The sequence below is a fragment of the Equus caballus genome, chromosome 6 (assembly GCF_041296265.1).
Source record: "Equus caballus isolate H_3958 breed thoroughbred chromosome 6, TB-T2T, whole genome shotgun sequence".
Taxonomy (NCBI): Eukaryota; Metazoa; Chordata; class Mammalia; order Perissodactyla; family Equidae; genus Equus; species Equus caballus.
In genome coordinates this window covers 13,262,308-13,280,686 of record NC_091689.1, presented here as the reverse complement: position 1 = coordinate 13,280,686, position 18,379 = coordinate 13,262,308, and the positions used below count along the sequence as shown (strand labels likewise).

The 18,379-nt window shown below is 41.3% G+C and overlaps 1 protein-coding gene across 2 annotated transcripts in view; it reads left to right on the top strand.

Moving 5' to 3' along the window:
• Window positions 1–7,136: 7,136 nt before the first annotated feature.
• Window positions 7,137–18,379, top strand: part of CUL3 (cullin 3) — a 91,228-nt gene continuing 79,985 nt past the window's right edge. Inside the window, exon 1 of one of the 2 annotated variants that reach the window (XM_023642432.2) lies at window positions 7,137–7,686. In XM_023642432.2, the coding sequence (XP_023498200.1) occupies window positions 7,621–7,686 (66 nt within the window). In that variant the 5' untranslated portion in view covers window positions 7,137–7,620. The remainder of the gene's footprint in view (window positions 7,687–18,379) is intronic. The other variant, XM_070270515.1, reaches the window with a different exon arrangement.

The window sequence follows — 18,379 nt, the reverse complement described above, 5'->3', positions numbered from 1 at the left end:
CCCAGAGAAATCCAGCCCTGTATCTTCACAGCTGAGAGGGCAGGTGGCATCTTTGATTAAGGAAACAGGTGCTCCTTCTTTCAGGAAATGACAGCACTTGCCAGGGCACATGCCTTAGACATCAACCTCCATTAACCTTCTCAGCTAGGCACCTTCCTACAGTGTACAGACTCTACAACTATATGAGACAAATTTTAAAAAGTTAATATAAATGTATATTTTACTTTTTTTTTTTTTTTTGGTGAGGAAGACTGGCCCTGAGCTAACATTTTGTTGCCAACCTTCCTCTTTTGGCTTGAGGAAGATTGTCCCTGAGCTAACATCTGTGCCAGTCTTCCTCTCTTTTGTATGTGGGACGCTGCTATAGCATGGCTTGATGAGTGGTGTGTAGGTCTGTGCCAGGATCCGACCCTGTGAACCCCAGGCTGCCCTGAAGCTGAGCATGAAAACTTAACCACTAAGCCACAGACCTGGCCCCTGTTTATTTTACTTCTATCAGTTAAAAGACTTGTTTGCAAGCCCTCTACGTGGATATTCCTGGTTTGCCTTTCCAGATCTATTCTCCCGCCCTCTTCACTCTGCTCTGTCTCTTGGAAGGCTGCCCTCTATGGTCTCCATCTCTGGGCTCCCTTGCCTTCTGGCTTCCAGTTAGGTTCATCCAATAGGAGGCATCAGCCCCAGCCTGAGAGGAGAAAAGCGAGGCCGGCATATTTTGTCCCCTGGCTGTCTCCCTACTGAGCCAGTAGCTTGGGTCCTCTCCAAAGGCCTCAGTTTGTCAGGCAGCCCTTTCCCATAGCTACAGAGAGAATTCTCTCTCCAGGTTCTGGTGGCCACTTCTCCTCTTGGCCCTTCTAGCCAAGAAGTAGGGCAAGGCTCCTTACTGTTGCTAGTCTTGAGATGCTTCATCATCCCTTGATCACTCCCTAACTCAGCCCACACTTCTGTAAATAGTCCCTGAATTAAACTCGCCTCTATTTCCCTGTTTGAGCAAGCCATCTGTTTCCTGCCGGGACCCTGAGTGATAAGACAGCGGAAACAAACTTTGCCTATTTTAAGAAGAAATGGAATTTAGGGAAGGCATGTTTGGAGTCACAGAAATGAAGGGAGGTGGGAGCACCAGGATTGGAGAACAAGCAGGAAGCAGGGGACTGCTGGAAAGTTGAAGAGCAGGAATGACAGCTAAAGTCTTTCAGGGGGAAGAACCTAGGCTACTCACTACCACTGCTTGCCTGCCCACTAACTGTCCCTGTGTCCTTCAGGCACCTACTGAAGAGTTTCTAGGAGACGGTCTGATTGCCTGAGTCGACATTATACATCTCCAGGCTGAGCCGGGGAGCGGAGAGGGAGGATTGGCCCCTTTTGGCTCTTGCGATGGGAAGTGGACACCACTCCCCACCAAGACCACACTCAATGGGTGAATCCTTCAAAACAAGAAATCAGGGTGCTAATAGGAAGCACCACCTCCCAAAACAGGACAAGTGTCGCTATAATAATTAATAAAAGAATGGGAAACTGCCTTGACAATCCAAGCATCTAAAGTGACTATTCCCAAAAGATGAAGGTTCATGTAGGGATAAGCACTTCTCAACAAAGATTTCAGGAGCAGAGAAGTACCATCTCTAAAGGTCTCATAAATGAAAATTCTGTAAAAGGTTTTTAACTGGGTTAGATATAAAGCTGCTGGTTTCATCTTAACGAGGTGTCCACGTTGTCCCTTTCTGAGAACCGCTCATTCGATGGGTCTTCTGACCAATGACCAGCCACTCAAGAACTAGAAGATTCAGAAAGCTGTAAGTTCAAATCCAGCTTAACCTTAGGAATTAATTCATTACATCAATTTGGGGCTAGAAATTGGCCCCAACAACTTTTTTCTTATTTGTTAGTCTCTTAAAGGTTATTCTTCATCTCTACCAGCACTCCTTTGCTTTACTCAGATTTTGATTTTCACTAGTTCGAGATATAAGAATAAAGAATACAGTTTTACTGCAAACTAAAGACAAATAGGTTATTGAATAAGTTTAAAGATAATGTATTTTATTACATTTGCTGACTGTTGTATTTATAATTCATACAATTACTAATTCTAGCATAAGATTTAGACTATTTACTTTTATAGCTCTTTAGAATCATGCTTTATCTCAACTCCAAAATTAACTTACTTCACAAAGACAGAGCTGATGAATTATAAATTTCAACATATACTTTACTTGTCAAGAATGAAAACATATTCGTAATTGTCCCCTCAAGGTTTCTTGATAGAGTTACTCTTATCAATAAGGGGAAATTCTTTTCCTTCAAAATAAAATTACATGAATGTAATGTCTATAATTCATTTTTTTTTTTTTTTGGTGAGGAATATTGGCTCTGAGCTACCATCTGTTGCCCAACCTTCCTCTTTTTGCTTGAGGAAGATTGTCACTGAGCTAACATCTGTGCCAATCTTCCTCTACTTTGCATGTGGGACGCTACCACAGCATGGTTTGATGAGCAGTGTGTAGGTCTGTGCCCAGGATCTGAACCTGTGAAGCCCAGGTCGCCAAACCAGAGTGTGCAAACTCAAGCACTATGCCACCAGGCTGGTGACTACAGTTTTTAATTGAGAATTTATATTCTGTTAAATTAGATGGTTACATATATAGATATTTTTATTTCCAAAATATTATTGGATAAACATGGAATAAACAGAACACTGTCCAGGCCAACTAGAAAGTTTCCAGACCTGCCAGTGAGATGATTTTATTTAGCATGACAATGGGATGAAAAATTGAGATGGATTTTGATGCTATAATAGACATTTCAGATTTTTCTTTAATTCAGGACACAACTTGTCTTATATGCCCATATGTCTCATATGCTTCCTGTCTCAATGATATATATATAAAGAAATGAGTAAGGACAAAGTGGAAAATGTGTATGAAGAAGATCTACAGGTTTCATACTTGTAAGTATCTGTGGCTATGTTCTCAGTGGGATACTCCTGTAACATGTCATCTTTAGAGCACATACCAATGCTACTCTCTGAATATTACAAATCCAATGGCCTACAATACTTACTAGTTGCCTGGTGGAGACAGGGGAAAAAGTAGCAGATCTAGACCTTACTTTCAAGGAAGTGATGTCATATCCATAAATCTTCCCCTTGCCATTTGAAAAACACACACCTTTCCTGAATACAGTCGTTGTCTCTTCAAAACCATTGAACAGGTCTTTCTAACTGAACTGGCAGGCTGTCAGCTGTTTTAATAACCAATATCTGCACAATCAAATCAGCAGGTCTGATACAGTGATTAAAGTAGTTTGGTATCCCGGATGCCCAGAAACTCATGGCCAAGAGAAGGCTGTTCCCTTTCACTGGCTTCTCAGTGTGCACCGTCTCTTTCTAGACCGAGATGTAGAAAAGGGGCTGGCCCACTGAGCCTCTGGCTTCTCTGACTGCACGTGCTCCACGCGAATAAATGGAAACGGGGCCACTGTTCTCCTGTGTCAGGACTCAGTCAGCATAAGTAGAGATACCAACCGCCAGGCATGCAAGATCTAGTGAGTTCCTATTCCAGCACTGTTTTCTCTGCTAGATCAGGTGGCAGCTGGCAGAAAAACTAGCATCCTGAAAGTTCATTTGCTATCTGCAAATCAGGGAATAGCAGTGGGCAGAGAAGAATAGTCTACTGCTGTTGTAGAGAGTCTTTCATACACATTTTGGGGATGCTCGTTTCCTAGGAAGGAAAATCTCTGATTTCTGCACTGGCGTGTATAGGAAGTTGTTGCTAATCTAACTTGGGTCTGTGGTTACCAAATTTTGAAACGTGAAAAAGGACCCTACGTCCTGTGATGGCAGGTCCCAGCTGTCTTATTCACCTTAGTGCCTGCCATATAGCAGCCATTACATAAATATTTCTTGAATAAACGAGCAAATAAGTGAGCCGTAGATTTCTTAATGGTAGTGGCAGATAAAGTCATTCTGAAGAGTTTTTCTGGGTCATCGTGATTAAAAACCTAACAGAAGACACAGTTGATAATGATTCTTTTAAGTGCAGTTAAATTTTGCTTAAGCAAAACCAACATGTAAAAATCTGAGTCCACATAACAAATGAAGGGTGATTATATGCTTCACAATTACTTGGAAATATGCCTTAATGCAAGGGGTTGCTAAATGCTGGCCCATGATGATCTCTCAGGTTCACAGTGAAAGGAGAAAAATCAGCTCCACGCATTGTTCTTCATAGGGCTGAATTAACCAATTTAAAGGATTGTCCTTTCTTCAAAGATTGACCTCCCCCATTTCTGTGGTTAAAATATTTTTTTAAGAAAGATAATGATGCTAGTCTATGGTAGTTATTCCTTTTGAATGCCCTTAGTTGCCAAAATAAAGTGGCCAATCCTATATTGGTTCCTGGTTTTTTAAAGAAATATTTGATTGGTTTGTGAAATTTAAGTGTTGGAGAGTAGCTTAGTTTTATTCATTTTATAAAAACATACAAGTGTTCTTAGAAACCTACATATTGGGTAAACAAAGTTAGTATAATTGCGGCCTTAATTACTCATGGTAATAATAGCCAACAGGTGTTGAGTGGCTGTTCTGTGCTGAGCACTGCTCTCAGGGCTTTTTTCTTTTGGTGAGGAAGATTGTTGCTGAGCTAACATCTGTGCCAATCTTCCTCTGTTTTGTATGTGGGAGGCTGCCACAGCACAGCTTGATGAGCAGTGTGTAGGTCTGCGCCCAGGATCTGAATCCACAAACCCTGGGGCCTCTGAAGTGGAGCGTGCGAACTTAACCACTATGACACTGGGCTGGCCTCCTTAAGGGCTTTTTTTTTAAGCTTTTCTTTTTCCTTTTTCTCCCAAAGCCCCCTGCTACATAGTTGTGTATTTTTAGTTGGGGGTCCTTCTAGTTGTGGCATGTGGGATGCTGCCTCAGCATGGCTTGATGAGCCGTGCCATGTCTGTGCCCAGGATTCAAACCGGCGATACCCTGGGCCATAGAAGCAGAGTGTGCGAGCTTAACCACTTGGCCGCGGGGCTGGCCCCCGCTTCAGGGCTTTTAAGAATATATTAATCATCTAAATTTCATAGTAACCTAAGGAGGAAGTATTATTTTTATCCCCATTTTACACATGAAGAATTCTAGGCACCAGTAGTCAAGTCTTTGCCCACAAAAGCCACATAACACAGGGAGTAAAGTGGTAGAACTGGCTCCAGAACATATATTCTTATATTACAAAGAAACTGGGCCATACGACAGCACAACCAGTAGAAAAACATTGGTTGTTATTATATTCTAATGATTATGGAAATGGAGGTTCAATCAGTATACAGATTATAAACTCCTATCCAAGACTCCTCTTATATTTAAATCAGAGCCCTTCCCAATTCTACCTTATCAACCCAGTTCTGGATGACCTATTTTTAGCTTGAGTATTTACACAGATATTGCTTCAAGCAACATCCTTGTTTCTTAAGCTCGTGTTTTTTTTTAGTATCTCATTTATTTTGTTTTTGTTGTTATTTTTGCCTGTATCCGATTACCAATGTTGCCAAAAACCTATAGGTTTTTTTTTAAAAGATTTTATTTTTCCTTTTTCTCCCAAAGCCCCCTGGTACATAGTTGTGTATTTTTTTAGTTATGGGTCCTTCTAGTTGTGGCATGTGGGATGCCGCCTCAGCATGGCTTGATGAGCGGTGCCATGTCCACGCCTAGGAACATGAACCTGCGAAACCCTGGGCCTGGGAAGCAGAGCGCAGCAACTTAACCACTCAGCCACAGGACCGGCCCCTTAAGCTCGTGTTTTGATTAGCAAATACCAGGAAACAAAATGAGAAAATGTGATATTTCCCATGGAACATTTCAACCAAGTAAAGGATGAAAACACAACATTCAAATTTAGTCATCAGGATTAAGTTAATTTATGGCAAATTCAACCTTATAGTAAACAAATAAAAGAGTATATTTCAGTTTACTTCTTTTTAAAAAGTATAAAAATCCCCAGCTTCCAAATGCTATAAGAAAGTACTAAACCCCAGCTTTAAAAAGTATTTAAATAAATAAAGCATTAAAACTCTAGCTCTTGAGTGTACATATCCATCATATTTAAAACATTACAAACTCAAGTGAGAACCCACATATTCCTCTGCAGAGTCAGAAATCCAAATAGGGCAAAGATGTAAATTAGGAAGTACAATTCATAATAAATAGAAAGCAAAACTGATGAATCAAACTAGACCTTTTGACTATAATGACAAAAAAAATTTCTAAATTTACAGCAAACTGGAATCAACAACAATAATTTTGGCTTTCAAAATCTACAGTACTCTTGGTAATGGTAAAAATGATTTGGCAGGTTAAAGATAGCTCTTTATCATCCCATCGTCTATTTAACACCATTTACCAAAATATTGCATTACATAAAAGAAGTTCTCATTTTAGTTCAATGGTAACGAAAAAGAGATTTTTAACATGAATTAGTCCTGGGTCCCCCAGAATACATCAGTGAATCAAGAGGTCCCGAAGCGCCCGCAGTTTAAGAAAATTTTGTGGATTAACATCTGCACCTCTCAGTCCTCAGGCGGGTGGTGCACATCCAACCTGAATACCTTGTTAAGCACACAGGACCCTAATTTCTGACAGGTAACTCCAGCACAAAACTTTTCTTTCAACTTCCTGGCTTCTGCTCAAGTACCCACCCCTAGTCCACATGCCCTAGAAAAACATAAGAACCTGTTCTGGGACGTGGTTATCCATCTCGCACCCCACGCTCCTCCCCGAGACTAGCCTCCTTGCGTGCCAGCCCAGCCCAGCCGGACCCAGCCCGACCCAGCCCACTACAGTCCAGCTCTCCGAACTTCCCCCGCCCACTCCGTCCACGTGACCAGGACGCCCCCCCCCCCCGCCCCCGCTCCGCTCTCCACCAATCAGCTGCCACCTCCGCCCAGAGCCGGTCTCCAGAGCTCCCCTTTCAAAAAGGCAGTTTACTCCTCCCGCCCTCAGCCACGCCCCTTTCCCACCTCCCCGCCCCGCTGGCCCCGCCCACTTCCCCAACTCCCCGTTCCCTTCCTCCCCTCCCGTGGTCCCCTCCCGCTCCCCGGCTTCGCCCCGCCCCGCCCGGGGCCGCGCGCTCGGCGTCTTCTCGCGAGATCTGAGCGTCCCCGCCGCGGCCGCCCGTCTCCCCTCCCGTCCTCCCACCCCCCCTTCCCCCAATCTCTCCACTCTACGGCTCTCCTCCCTCCCTCCTCCCCCCTCCACCCTCTGGGCCGGATCTCGTCTCGCTGAGGCGGAGGAGGAGAAGGAGGAGGAGGAGGACGTTCGGCCTGCGCAGTGAGATGTTTGTCCGTCGCCGCCGCCGCCGCCATCGCGGAGGAGCGCGATAAAGGGAGCTGAGCCGGGCGCGAGGGGGACCCCGCGGAGCCGCCGCGCCAGCGCAGCCCCCAGCCGAGCCCGAGCCGCCGGAGCCCGAGCCGCCGCCGCCCCCGCCGCGGCCGCCCAGGGGCCGGCCAGCTCCCAGCCCAGCCCGGGGGCCGCGCCGCCGCCGCCCCCAGCGTCGCCCCTCGCCCGCCCGCCCGCCTTAAATGTGACACCGGCGCCTCGGAGTGCGACCCGAAGCAGCCGCCGGGGAGGGGACGAGCACCATGTCGAATCTGAGCAAAGGCACGGGCAGCCGGAAGGACACCAAGATGCGGATCCGGGCCTTTCCGGTGAGTCTCTCGTCGGCGCCGGGGACCCCGGGGCCGGGGGCCCGGCCGAGAGCCGCACGCTAGGCCGGGGCTGAACTCCCCCAACAGGCCGCAGGCCCGGCCTCCCCTCCCCCACGCCGCCGGCCGCGGGGCGCGAGCCTTCCCGGCAACGGGGCGCCGCGGGGCCCCGGCGCGGCCGCCTCCCGGGCCGTTCCCCGCGCCCCCGCCCGGAGCTCGCCGCCCGCCGGCCCGCGGGCGGCGGCTGCGGCCGGGCCCCTCGCCGGTCCCAGCACCTCCCCGCGCCCCGGGCTGTAGGCCCGATCCCCGGCGCTCCGCTCCCCGCCGGCTGCCCCGGACTCCCGGCCCTGCAGCGGCGGGGACTGTCCAAGTCCTTGTATGGGGCGTGTGTGTAACTTTTCACGTGTGGTTTCGCTGCGGTTTGAAAAATAACCCAGCCCAAGAGACGGCCAACCAAACCTTGAGAATGATGGAGGGGACTGTCCTCTCTTTCTCTCTTCCCCTCCTCGGAGAGGTTTCTGCCACCAGCCTACCCCCGACGCAGTGACAGGGGTTCCACGTAATGCTCGATAGTAATGTATCAGTAACATCGGTGTATTTATGGCATATTTCATCCACGAGCTTCCAAAGCGCTTGACCAACTCTGCTGGGCAGGAATCGCCTCACCACTCATAGGGGAAGCAAGAGAGAGCAAATTGGACAATCGGTTCTTTCTTTCTTAGCCCTGGAAGCCCGAGGAATGAGTAGTCCCCATCCTGAGTTGCTTTACTGTATAGGTTTTAGTGACAGCAAACGTATTCTGTTTGGAAACTTTTTCTTTTTTAGCATTACGTTGAGTCATATGCTTGCGGTGTTTAGTGTATAGGGTATAACTTCGGATGTCATATCTGATTCAAATAGCCAATGGCAAGCAATTAAAGTGTGCTGTTGTAACAGAGAAACTGGACATACTTGCTCGTGTCGCTACAGTAACAGGTCTACGTCAAGACAGACAAACTAGCAATTGAACAGAAAATTTTAAAACAGTAAAACCAGAGAAAGGTCTTGGGTTTCCTTTCTTAGAATCATAAACATAGTGTGTGAGGGGGCCAAAGAGGGAGTTTGTACTCACTTTTTAAAGCATGCCTTTTCTAAAGTGTAGTTTGCAGTGAGGAAAGGCTTATTAATGTAGTTATCCTGGTTGAGTAAGAAATGACCCAGAGAACTTGAGGACCTCTCTGAATTTTTAAAATTTAAAAGAAAAGAATACATCTGGTGCAGAATTTTGAAGTTGTAGTAACATAAATACTAATGTCGATGTGTAGAGACTTTTGGCTTCATGTAAATAAAGCTAGGATATATTCAGGAGTTAAGTATTTTGATACTGATGAAAGGGATTTTGAATTTTTTCTTAAGTAAATGTGAGAAACTACAAAGAAAGTTAGAAATGGTGGCAAAAGAGCCCCAGTGAAGTTCACTAGCCTGTTTTCCCTTATAGTGGAACCAGAGCTCGGTTTATGACTTTTTGAGTAATGTAGTTTTCCTGCTGAATCAGTTCTGACCATTTTTAGCAGAATTGGAATAGTTTTCTGCAGCAGATTTTCTGGGGAAGGTTTGCTATTCTTGAAGTCTGAGTTCTAATTCAGATTTATTACTAAAATGTGGACTCGCTCACATTTGACATCAACTCACTTATTTTAGTATTCTCATTAACCAGTTGTACCTTTATCTATGTGATCAACTCTCTGATCTCTTTAGGTTTGCCTGTTCCTACCTGTTCTCCCATTCCTTCCATCATTCAACAAATACTGAGTACTGTGTGCCAGGTAGTGTTCGAGGACCTTGGGAGTTGTCTGTATAGCTTGAAAGACCAAGAACCCTGCTTTCTGCATCTTGTATTGTTGGGAGGAAGGGGTGGGAGAGAATTTCTTTAGCTGAAAAGTATACTTTGATAGGTTAGCACGTAGCACTGCAACTGATTATTTTAAAGTAGTGTTATGGTTATGAGCTAATTTGGACCCTTTCTGTTGATAACTTGTTGGCTAAGTTTTTCTAAAATCCTTGAATGAAGTTACAAATATTAAACTAGTGTTTGACATTTAGTAGTTAATATCTGCTGATTTTTCAAAGCGTAAGAAATTTTCATTATTTCATAAGTATTGACATCATTTATAAGTAGTTCTCACTCAAAAGAACTATTATATCTTTTAATATGTAAATTTTTAAGTCGTAGTTCCTTGAGCCTTCCTTAAGGATAGATATGTGCCTCAGTGGTATGGTATTTCACTGACTTATCCTTTAGTAAATGTTTGAGTACTTAGAGATCTTGAAGAAATTTTTCTTTCTTCCAGGTTAGCAATCTTTTACATGACTGTAGTCTGCATGGATTGTTAGTCAGAAGTAGTAAATGTATAGTATTCTATAAAGAAAAAATATTGTTTGTGTATACCTATGTACATATAGCTATTGTATTTTACTTTACCATTTGGCTATATAGTTAGCCGTAATTTAAAGGAAGTTGTAGTTTAACCAAAGGTCTCGAGCGCTCATTTCAGATTCTGTTTTATAAAATGGATGTGTAAAAATATATTTTGGGATTGTTTTGTTTTCATTGCAAAATAGAGTGGTACGTGAACTTACAGGATATTTTATAGATGTGTAAGCCTGCTGCAGATATAGTCTCATCAATAAAACCAGGTTCTTTCTAATGTTTTGACTGCATATTTTAAGTGTGCCTTCATCATTGTTCACAAGAGTAAAAGTTACGCCATCCCACAGTCTTATGCACAGTTTGCATTTTAAGGAGACTTTTTCATAAGATTTCAAGAGAAATTGGTTCCTTTTAAGATGGGAAACTGTAAGGAACTTCCTGTGTTTATAAATTGTTGATGGAGGAAAAGTTTATCCTAGTTTGTAAGCTTTCCTGCAGTGCACAATATATATGTCATTTCACATCTTTTTTTTTGCTACCCAGTGTGACAGCAAGGGCTGCAAAACTTTTTTAAGGAAGGAGGCTCTGGTTGTGAAACTCCTGGAGACTGTGGATTTGCACCAAAGAATGCTGCTCCAAGAAGTTTCTGCTCTTCTTGACTTGCTGTTGCTATGTGTCTCACTCCTGAGCTTTTGTTCCACTATGTAGGATTAGTTGCTCTCAGGTGAACCTTTTGTCCTTGTCTTTGAAAAGCCATTCCTCACCATCTGTACCATCCAGGGTTTTGTCCACGTGGGCTTGAAAAGCTTGATTGCATTGGTGGGGATATGTTTGAATTGAAATGTTGGCCTGTCCTCTGATTTGCTTTTCTTAGCTTAGCTTTCTGAGTTTAGGAGACATATTATGAAAGTGATTGTCATGAGAGTGTGATCTGGAAATGGCTTCAGTTATTAGTTTATAGAAGCATGCTAAATCGTGATGAAGAACCTCTGGTTGTGATGTCCACTCCGTAATTCTAGATGCGCTTCACAGAGCTCCACCTGTATGGCATGGCTAGTAAATAATGTGGAGGTTATTGTTAGATGGAACCCGCAAAGTGACTGACGTTAGAAAGAGATTTTTAAGATCATTTGTGATGTCCTTAAGAGCACAAGAGTTTAACAACAAATAGGCACAGTTAATGTTTTTGTTGATCCTAGCTACAGTAATATTTGTCAGGATTGGGGGAACAGCTTTGATCTTTGTAAGAGGTTGCTCTTCCTTAGGGAAAGTAATTCTTGCCTAGAAATACGTGGATTATACATACTGGAAAGCTGAATAATCTTGCAAATCACATAGGGCAGGGAATTTACTATAACTTTGTTTTTTATTATCTTGTATTTTCTTACATCTCTGTAAGAAGATTGCTGAGTGAGGTGTAACATTCATTAAAGTGTTCCTTACACTTAAACTGATTCTTTCTGTTTAATAGTTTTATGACAGCCAGCCATGTTGTAACTGTTACTACCTCTCTGGCTTTAGAAGTTGAAAAGTAAAAGCATAAGTGGTTATCTATAAGGTATTTATTTTGCATTATCTTCCTAGGTAGCAGTTCAGAGGAACCTGGAAAATTATTAGTACCAATGTTGAATTTGAAACTATTTTAGTAATATAGAATATCATGTGAGAATTTGGCCTTTTAAATAATACCTTAGTCACAAGGTTGATTCATTCAGACAAAATAGAGAAAGCTACATTTGTACATCATTCATTTAAATGTAGCTGTTAATAAAAGCATTTTTCTAGTTCAGGAAGATTATATAATTAAGACTAGAAAAAGTAGTATGCCTCCTCTTTGTATTACAAATTGAGAGACCTTAGAGATAATTTTTTGCTATTATTTTCATTCAAGATTATCTGGATGTTCTTTAGCGGTTTTGTTAGATTTTTATAAAGGTTACTGGACAATTTGTAGTTTTAAATAATGCAGCTTTGAAAATAGTTCTTATTTGTCCATTGTAAAGTCAGCAAAAAAGGGAAAGGTGTTACTTGTAAGGAAAAAAAATCACTGAGATAAAATATGCATTAGAATTAGTGTGTATCAGTGTGCTGTGAAAACTGTTCAGTCACAGTCTGTCAAAGCAATGAGTTCATTTTAGTAGCTTTTCTAATTATAAAAGTGATGCATATTCATGATAGAAAACTTAATAAATACCTAAATTTATAAATAAGGAAATAAAAATCACCTGCCACTTGGAAAATTAGCATTTTGATGTGTTTTGTTTAATCTTTCATACCCACATGAGAACACAGTAAAATTGAGGTACTATACCATTTTATATACTGCCTTTTAAAAAGTATATCATCTTACTTTATATCTATTTCCATGTTAAATATATTGAAAGCATGATTTTCAATGACTGTGTGATACTCGACAGTATCTCAGTTTGCTTAACCATTTCCTACTGCTAGGTATTTTGATTGATTCCAGTGAATCCATATTTTCTCTATTATAAATAATGCAACTGAGACTATTTAGGCACATAAACATTTGAGCCCATCCATGATTATGGAATTACTGGGCTAAACATAATTGATATATATAAATTGACCTCCAGAGAGCTAGTAATAATAATAGCTAAAACTTATTGAATGCTTATGTGCCATGAACTCTGCTCTGTGCTTCACATGTGTAAACATTTAATTTGCACGAATCTATAGAATACCATATTACCTATTTTACAAATGAGGCCTTGAGAGGCTACGGTCACTATGCTTGTAAGTGGCAGAGCTAGGATTCTAACCCAGGCCATCTGCCTCTAATGTAAACGCTCCTAAGAGTTAATTATACATTTTAAGGTTGTATTAGTTTAAGTTCTACTGTGTCGCAGTGTCTTAGCCAGCATATTATATCTTTAATTTCACAGGTGAAAAAGTAGTACTTTAAGTTGCATTTCTTTACCTACGTGTAAGAAAGAAACGATGGATAATCTGCAGGGAATTTTCATCTAGTTTTACATTAGAGTATTCAACGTATGTATTAGGAGTATGACTGAAAAGTACAGAGAGACTGAGGGCATAACAGTTAAGGGTGTGGGCTCTGGACTGCCAGAGTTTGAATGTCAGCTCCACCTCTTTCTAGCAGCGTTACCTTTAACAAGTTGCTTACCCTCTTCTGACTTACAATGGGATTACTAAGAGGACCTACCTTAGGGATTGTTGTGAGAGAAAGAAAATAGAGCATTAGAACAGTACCTAGCCTACAGTTAGCTGTTTTATTATACCGACATTTAGCCATGAGTATGCCACAGTTTAAAGATAAAAATTGAGTGTCATTTTTGCAAGTGATTATTTTGTAATACTATACACTTATTTTAGTAATGCTGCCATTTTTTGGTATAGTTTTGAGAACTTATATTTTGAAAGGCCTGCAGGGTAAATTTGTGAACCACACTGAGAAATCCATCTCAAAGGATACAGGTTTGGAACCACTGGGGCACTTCACAAGAATGCTGCTGGCTCTTGGGGTTAGATTCAAAAGAGAAGTCCCAATGATGATTCTCACGTAATCATTGGAGTAAGTATGTAACCTCTCCAGTTAATTCTACTGAAGGAGTAAACACTCGTTTGGTGTGTGCATTCTAATAGGTACATTAGATGTTTATCTAAAAATATATTGTTTTTCTTGCACTGTCCTTACTTTTTTCCCCTCCTTTTCTCTTCGCATCCTCATTTTTTTGTTTCACTCGTGAACTAGGTTATGGTCCCTTCCCAAAGCTTATTCCAGACACACTTTTGAACCACAAAGCACTTAGCATAGTGTTAGACACGGTATGTGGGTGGTTAATGAATGGTTGATTAAATGAGAAACTAGTCCTTTAGGCCAAACCATAGTACGTGATTGATTAATTAGGTAAGTTGATTGAAGTAGGACAGTAGTCCCCCCTTTATGGGGGATGCATTCCAAGACCCCCACTCAATGTCTGAAACCTTGGTTAGTTTCCAAACCCTATATATACTGTTTTTTCCTATGCATACATACTTATGATAAAGTTTAATTTATAAATTAGGAACAGTAAGAGATTAACAACAATAACTTAGTTCTCTTTGGCATATCTGAATTTCCAGCATCACTCCTCTTGCACTTTGGGGCTGTTATTAAATAAAAGAAGGGTTACTTATTATAAGCACTGTGATACCCGACAGTCTGATAACCCAGGTGGCTACTAAGTGACTAACGGGTGGGTAGCAGATACAGTGTGGATACAGGTGGGCAAAGGGATAATTCACATCCAGAGCGGGAAGGAGCAGGATAGCGCAAAATTTCATCACGCTACTCAGAATGGTGCACAGTTTAAAACTTACAAATTGTTTATTTCTGGAATTTTCCATTTAATATTTTCAGACTGCAGTTGACCGTGGGTAACTGAAACCACGGAAGCGAAAGCATGGGTAAGGGGAGGACTACTGTACTTTGAAATGTTTGAACTCTTTGCAGCAATAGGTGAAGTCTTAAGATGTAGTGGGTCGTTAATGATCTTGTGGCGCTGTCCTTAGAAGGGTAGTCAGCCTAGTCTCCGGAAACAGTAATGTCTTGAAAATAAAGGTAGTATGATGCATTGGCAGTAACCTTGGATTGAGCATCGAAGACGTGACTCTGGTCCAGTCTTTTCTATTTACGAGCTTAACTCCACATTTTACTCCCCCACCGTGACTCCTTCCTCCCAGCCTGGTCAGTCAACTGTACACTCTGATCCCCTACTTCATTGGAGATTGACTCTCCCTATCCTCAGCCTGTTCTCAGAATTCTTTGCTGCCTTTGCGTCTGAAACCTGGCTTTGCCCTGAGGATACAGGCTTATCTTCTTGAATTGAGGTATCTGTTTTCCTTATAATCCTTGAATAATTGGGCCCAGATGCCATTTATTGCCACATCCATCATCCTCTTTTGTGGCTCAGGCTTCTGTGAACTATTCTTTTGAGACTACCCTCTGACCATCTCCTAACTTCTTAGAAATGCTCCCTCAGTCATTGAAGACTTTAATACCTCCTTCACAGAGGTTCTCTCTCGTTCAGATCTTAACTTTATCCAATGCATGTGGGCATAGTCATTCATTTATTAAATTTAAAGTATATTTATTGTCTGTTGCTACCAGGAGTCAGGCCTTAGATATAGTGATCCAACAAACGGCCTCTTCTGTGTTGTAGTGATCTCCACCCTGTCTCGGAGCTTGTCCTCCCGCTACTTTAGAAATCAGAAACTCCGATACTGCATTCTAACCTAGCTCCCCTCCATTTGTTAGATGGAGGACTTGAGCAGATCACTTAACCTCTGCCTGTTTCCTCTTTTGTAAAAAGGAGAAAACAGTAGTACCTACTGCATAAGGTTGTTATAAGGATAGTATTAATTCACGTAAAGCTCTTAGGGTAGTGCCTGGCACATAGTAAGCGTTATAAATAAATGCAAGCTGCTGTTGTTTTTGATTATTCTATCCTACTTGTTGCTTGTTTCCTTCTTCCGTTAATGTGCTCTTGGATCTCAAGAAGACCCCTTCCTTCTCTTAAGCTGTGGTGACTTATTAGTTACCCTTTCTTTTCTACTGCCTCCCCAGGGCAAGGCCAGAAATATCAGCAAAAAGCATCTTGGGTCATTCCACCCATGTGTCTTCACTGCTCAAGGTTTTTAGGCTACTGTGCGCTTCTGGAGAAAATTGCAAGACAGTGGTCTCTAACTTAGATGGGTTCTCCGTGCCTCTGGGCATTTTTTTTATGTCCCTGGTAAGCTACCTCTCCCCTTCCCTGCATGAGCCATTCTAAACTTTAATCGCTATCCGTTCTCTTTATTGAGAATTCCCTTATCTCTCTTCAAGAAACTTAACTACTGCTTCACTGTGACAACTAATGTTTTGAGTAAGATCCTTCAGCTTTCTTCCTTTTCCATTATCTTCTATTAGAAAGCATTTCTTCATTTTTTTAAAAGTCAGTTTTAAGGTTGAAAATATAATTAAATAAAACGTCTTAGTGACTTTCATTCAGTTTAGTAGTTGTAATCATTGAGAACAGAATGGACCCAAATTTGCTTTTCAAATGAGAAAGGCTACTGCTAAGCAAATGAATAAAGACTTCAAAGGGACATCTTTACCTACTTTAAGAAAATACAAGATTCCTTGGAGATACTGTTCTAGAAAAGCAAGCCATCATTGCTAAGAGCTTCACCATACTGATGCAAGTCCTTCTTATCTAAAGCAGCTGTTAACTGAGCAACCCTTAGCCTCTTCTATCTGCCCTATCCTCTTGAAAGTAATCATGAAAATTCTTTCTCCTTTTTAATTCCCAATTCATTAATAGTGTGAAAATTTGCTTTATGAGGTTAGTAAGTACAGTTGTTGTATGTCTACCTTGTGTTAAGCTCGTTTTAGGTGCTTTGAACTATAACTATCACAAATCCTCACAACAATCTTAAGTTTGGATGTTGTTAGTCCTGTTTTAAATCTTATCTAGGGCTCAGAGAGATCTAGTAAAATGTATATTACATTTATACCTAGGAAACGGCAGAGCTGGGATTCAGATTTCAGGTATGTCTGACTCAAAAGTTCATGTTCTTTCCATTATACCACACTACCTAAGAATTTGCTAGATTCTGAAGTATTTCCTTTCTTTATAGGAATATATTGGAAAATTAATTCTAAGCTTGCCATTTACATTATTAGCCAGGAGCAGATCCAGGGGCCCTGAAGCTCATACAACGCAGTTCTTTCTTTATGAAAAGAATTCAGAATTGGGTTCTAGGCCTTGGAAGAAGCTTTTGCAAGCTTAAGCCTCAGTAGATTCAAGATAAATGCACCTCTTGCAAGAGATTAAAAGTTATAAAAACTTTGAATCGATGGAAGTATATATTGGTCAGTAAAATTTGAGTATATAGGGGCCGGCCTGGTGGCACAGCAGTTCAGTTCTCACGTTCTCACCCCTGGTGTGGACATGGCACCGCTTGGCAAGCCATGCTGTAGTAGGCGTCCCACATATGAAGTAGAGGAAGATGGGCGCGGATGTTAGCTCAGGGCCAGTCTTCCTCAGCAAAAAAGAGGAGGATTGGCGGCAGATGTTAGTTCAGGGCTAGTGTTCCTCGAAAAAAAAAAGAAAATCTTTAAAAAAAGAAAGAAAAAAGTGATTCCTTCAAGTTAGCATGTTTAGATACTTTTACTATCTTTAATTTTTTTGTCTTTGAGAATATACTAAGAGGTAGGTTAACCAGTAAAATGAATTTTGAAACACAAACAGCAGATACTTTAAAATAATTCACTTTTCTTCATGGTATATGCAAATGAGACATGAAAGAAGTATATATTTTTTGATGAACGCTGTCACTAGCTGAATAAACAAGTAATTTATTTGCTCCTATTTGTATTCATATTTTAATTTTTAAAAGCTAAAAGAGACTTTAGAGAAAATCTGTTCTAATCTTACTTAATAGATGAGGAAATGGAGAACTGGGGAGGGTGATTTACCCAAGGGATACGGTCATGACTGGAGTTCATGGAAGAACCGTGATTTCCGGTTAGAAGCTCCTTTCTCTAGACCAAACCGAAATAAGCATATAGCCGTAGTAATTCAGTGTTAACATTAGCCTGTTCAGTTATAAAATTATTTGTTAATATTGAATACATAATATTGAGGTGATTTGAGTTGACATGGTATAATGGAAGGACAGTAGTTTAGGACTCTTTAGATTCCTTCATAGCTCTAACTAGCTGTGTGATCTTGGATAAACCACTTGGCCTAAGTTTCCTCATTTGTAAAATGAAGAGATTTTTAATTTGGAGTTATCTTAGGCTCAGTCTAACTCTTTTCAGTAAAGGCAGCATATTTATTCCTAACTGTAGGAACTGAGTGCTAGTATATTCTCCTGTGGCCTAAAACATTTTGTGTGATGTTGCAAACATCCACTTATGTTTTCAGCCTTAGAATTTTCCTTAAAATAAGAAAGGTGGATTTCGGTCATGATGCTTAAATCCTAATGTGAAGCAGTGGGAGGGTTAGCTGTCTTTTTGCATACTTACTTTTGTGTGAATTGGTAGTTTTAGACAAAGTTTGAGCGTATTTGATATCAGGTTTTTGTAATTTTATGTGATGGGCCTTTTGCTTCATACCACTTTCGGTGATAGTCAGGCTCATTCAAAGACAAAGCTCACTGTAGCAGTTTATGATGTTTTACATGTTTTTTCCCCCTTCCTTTGGATTTTGTGTAGCTGATTCCAGTGTAAACTAATTTGTTATTGTCTTAGAGTTTATAGAGCTTTTACACATTCTA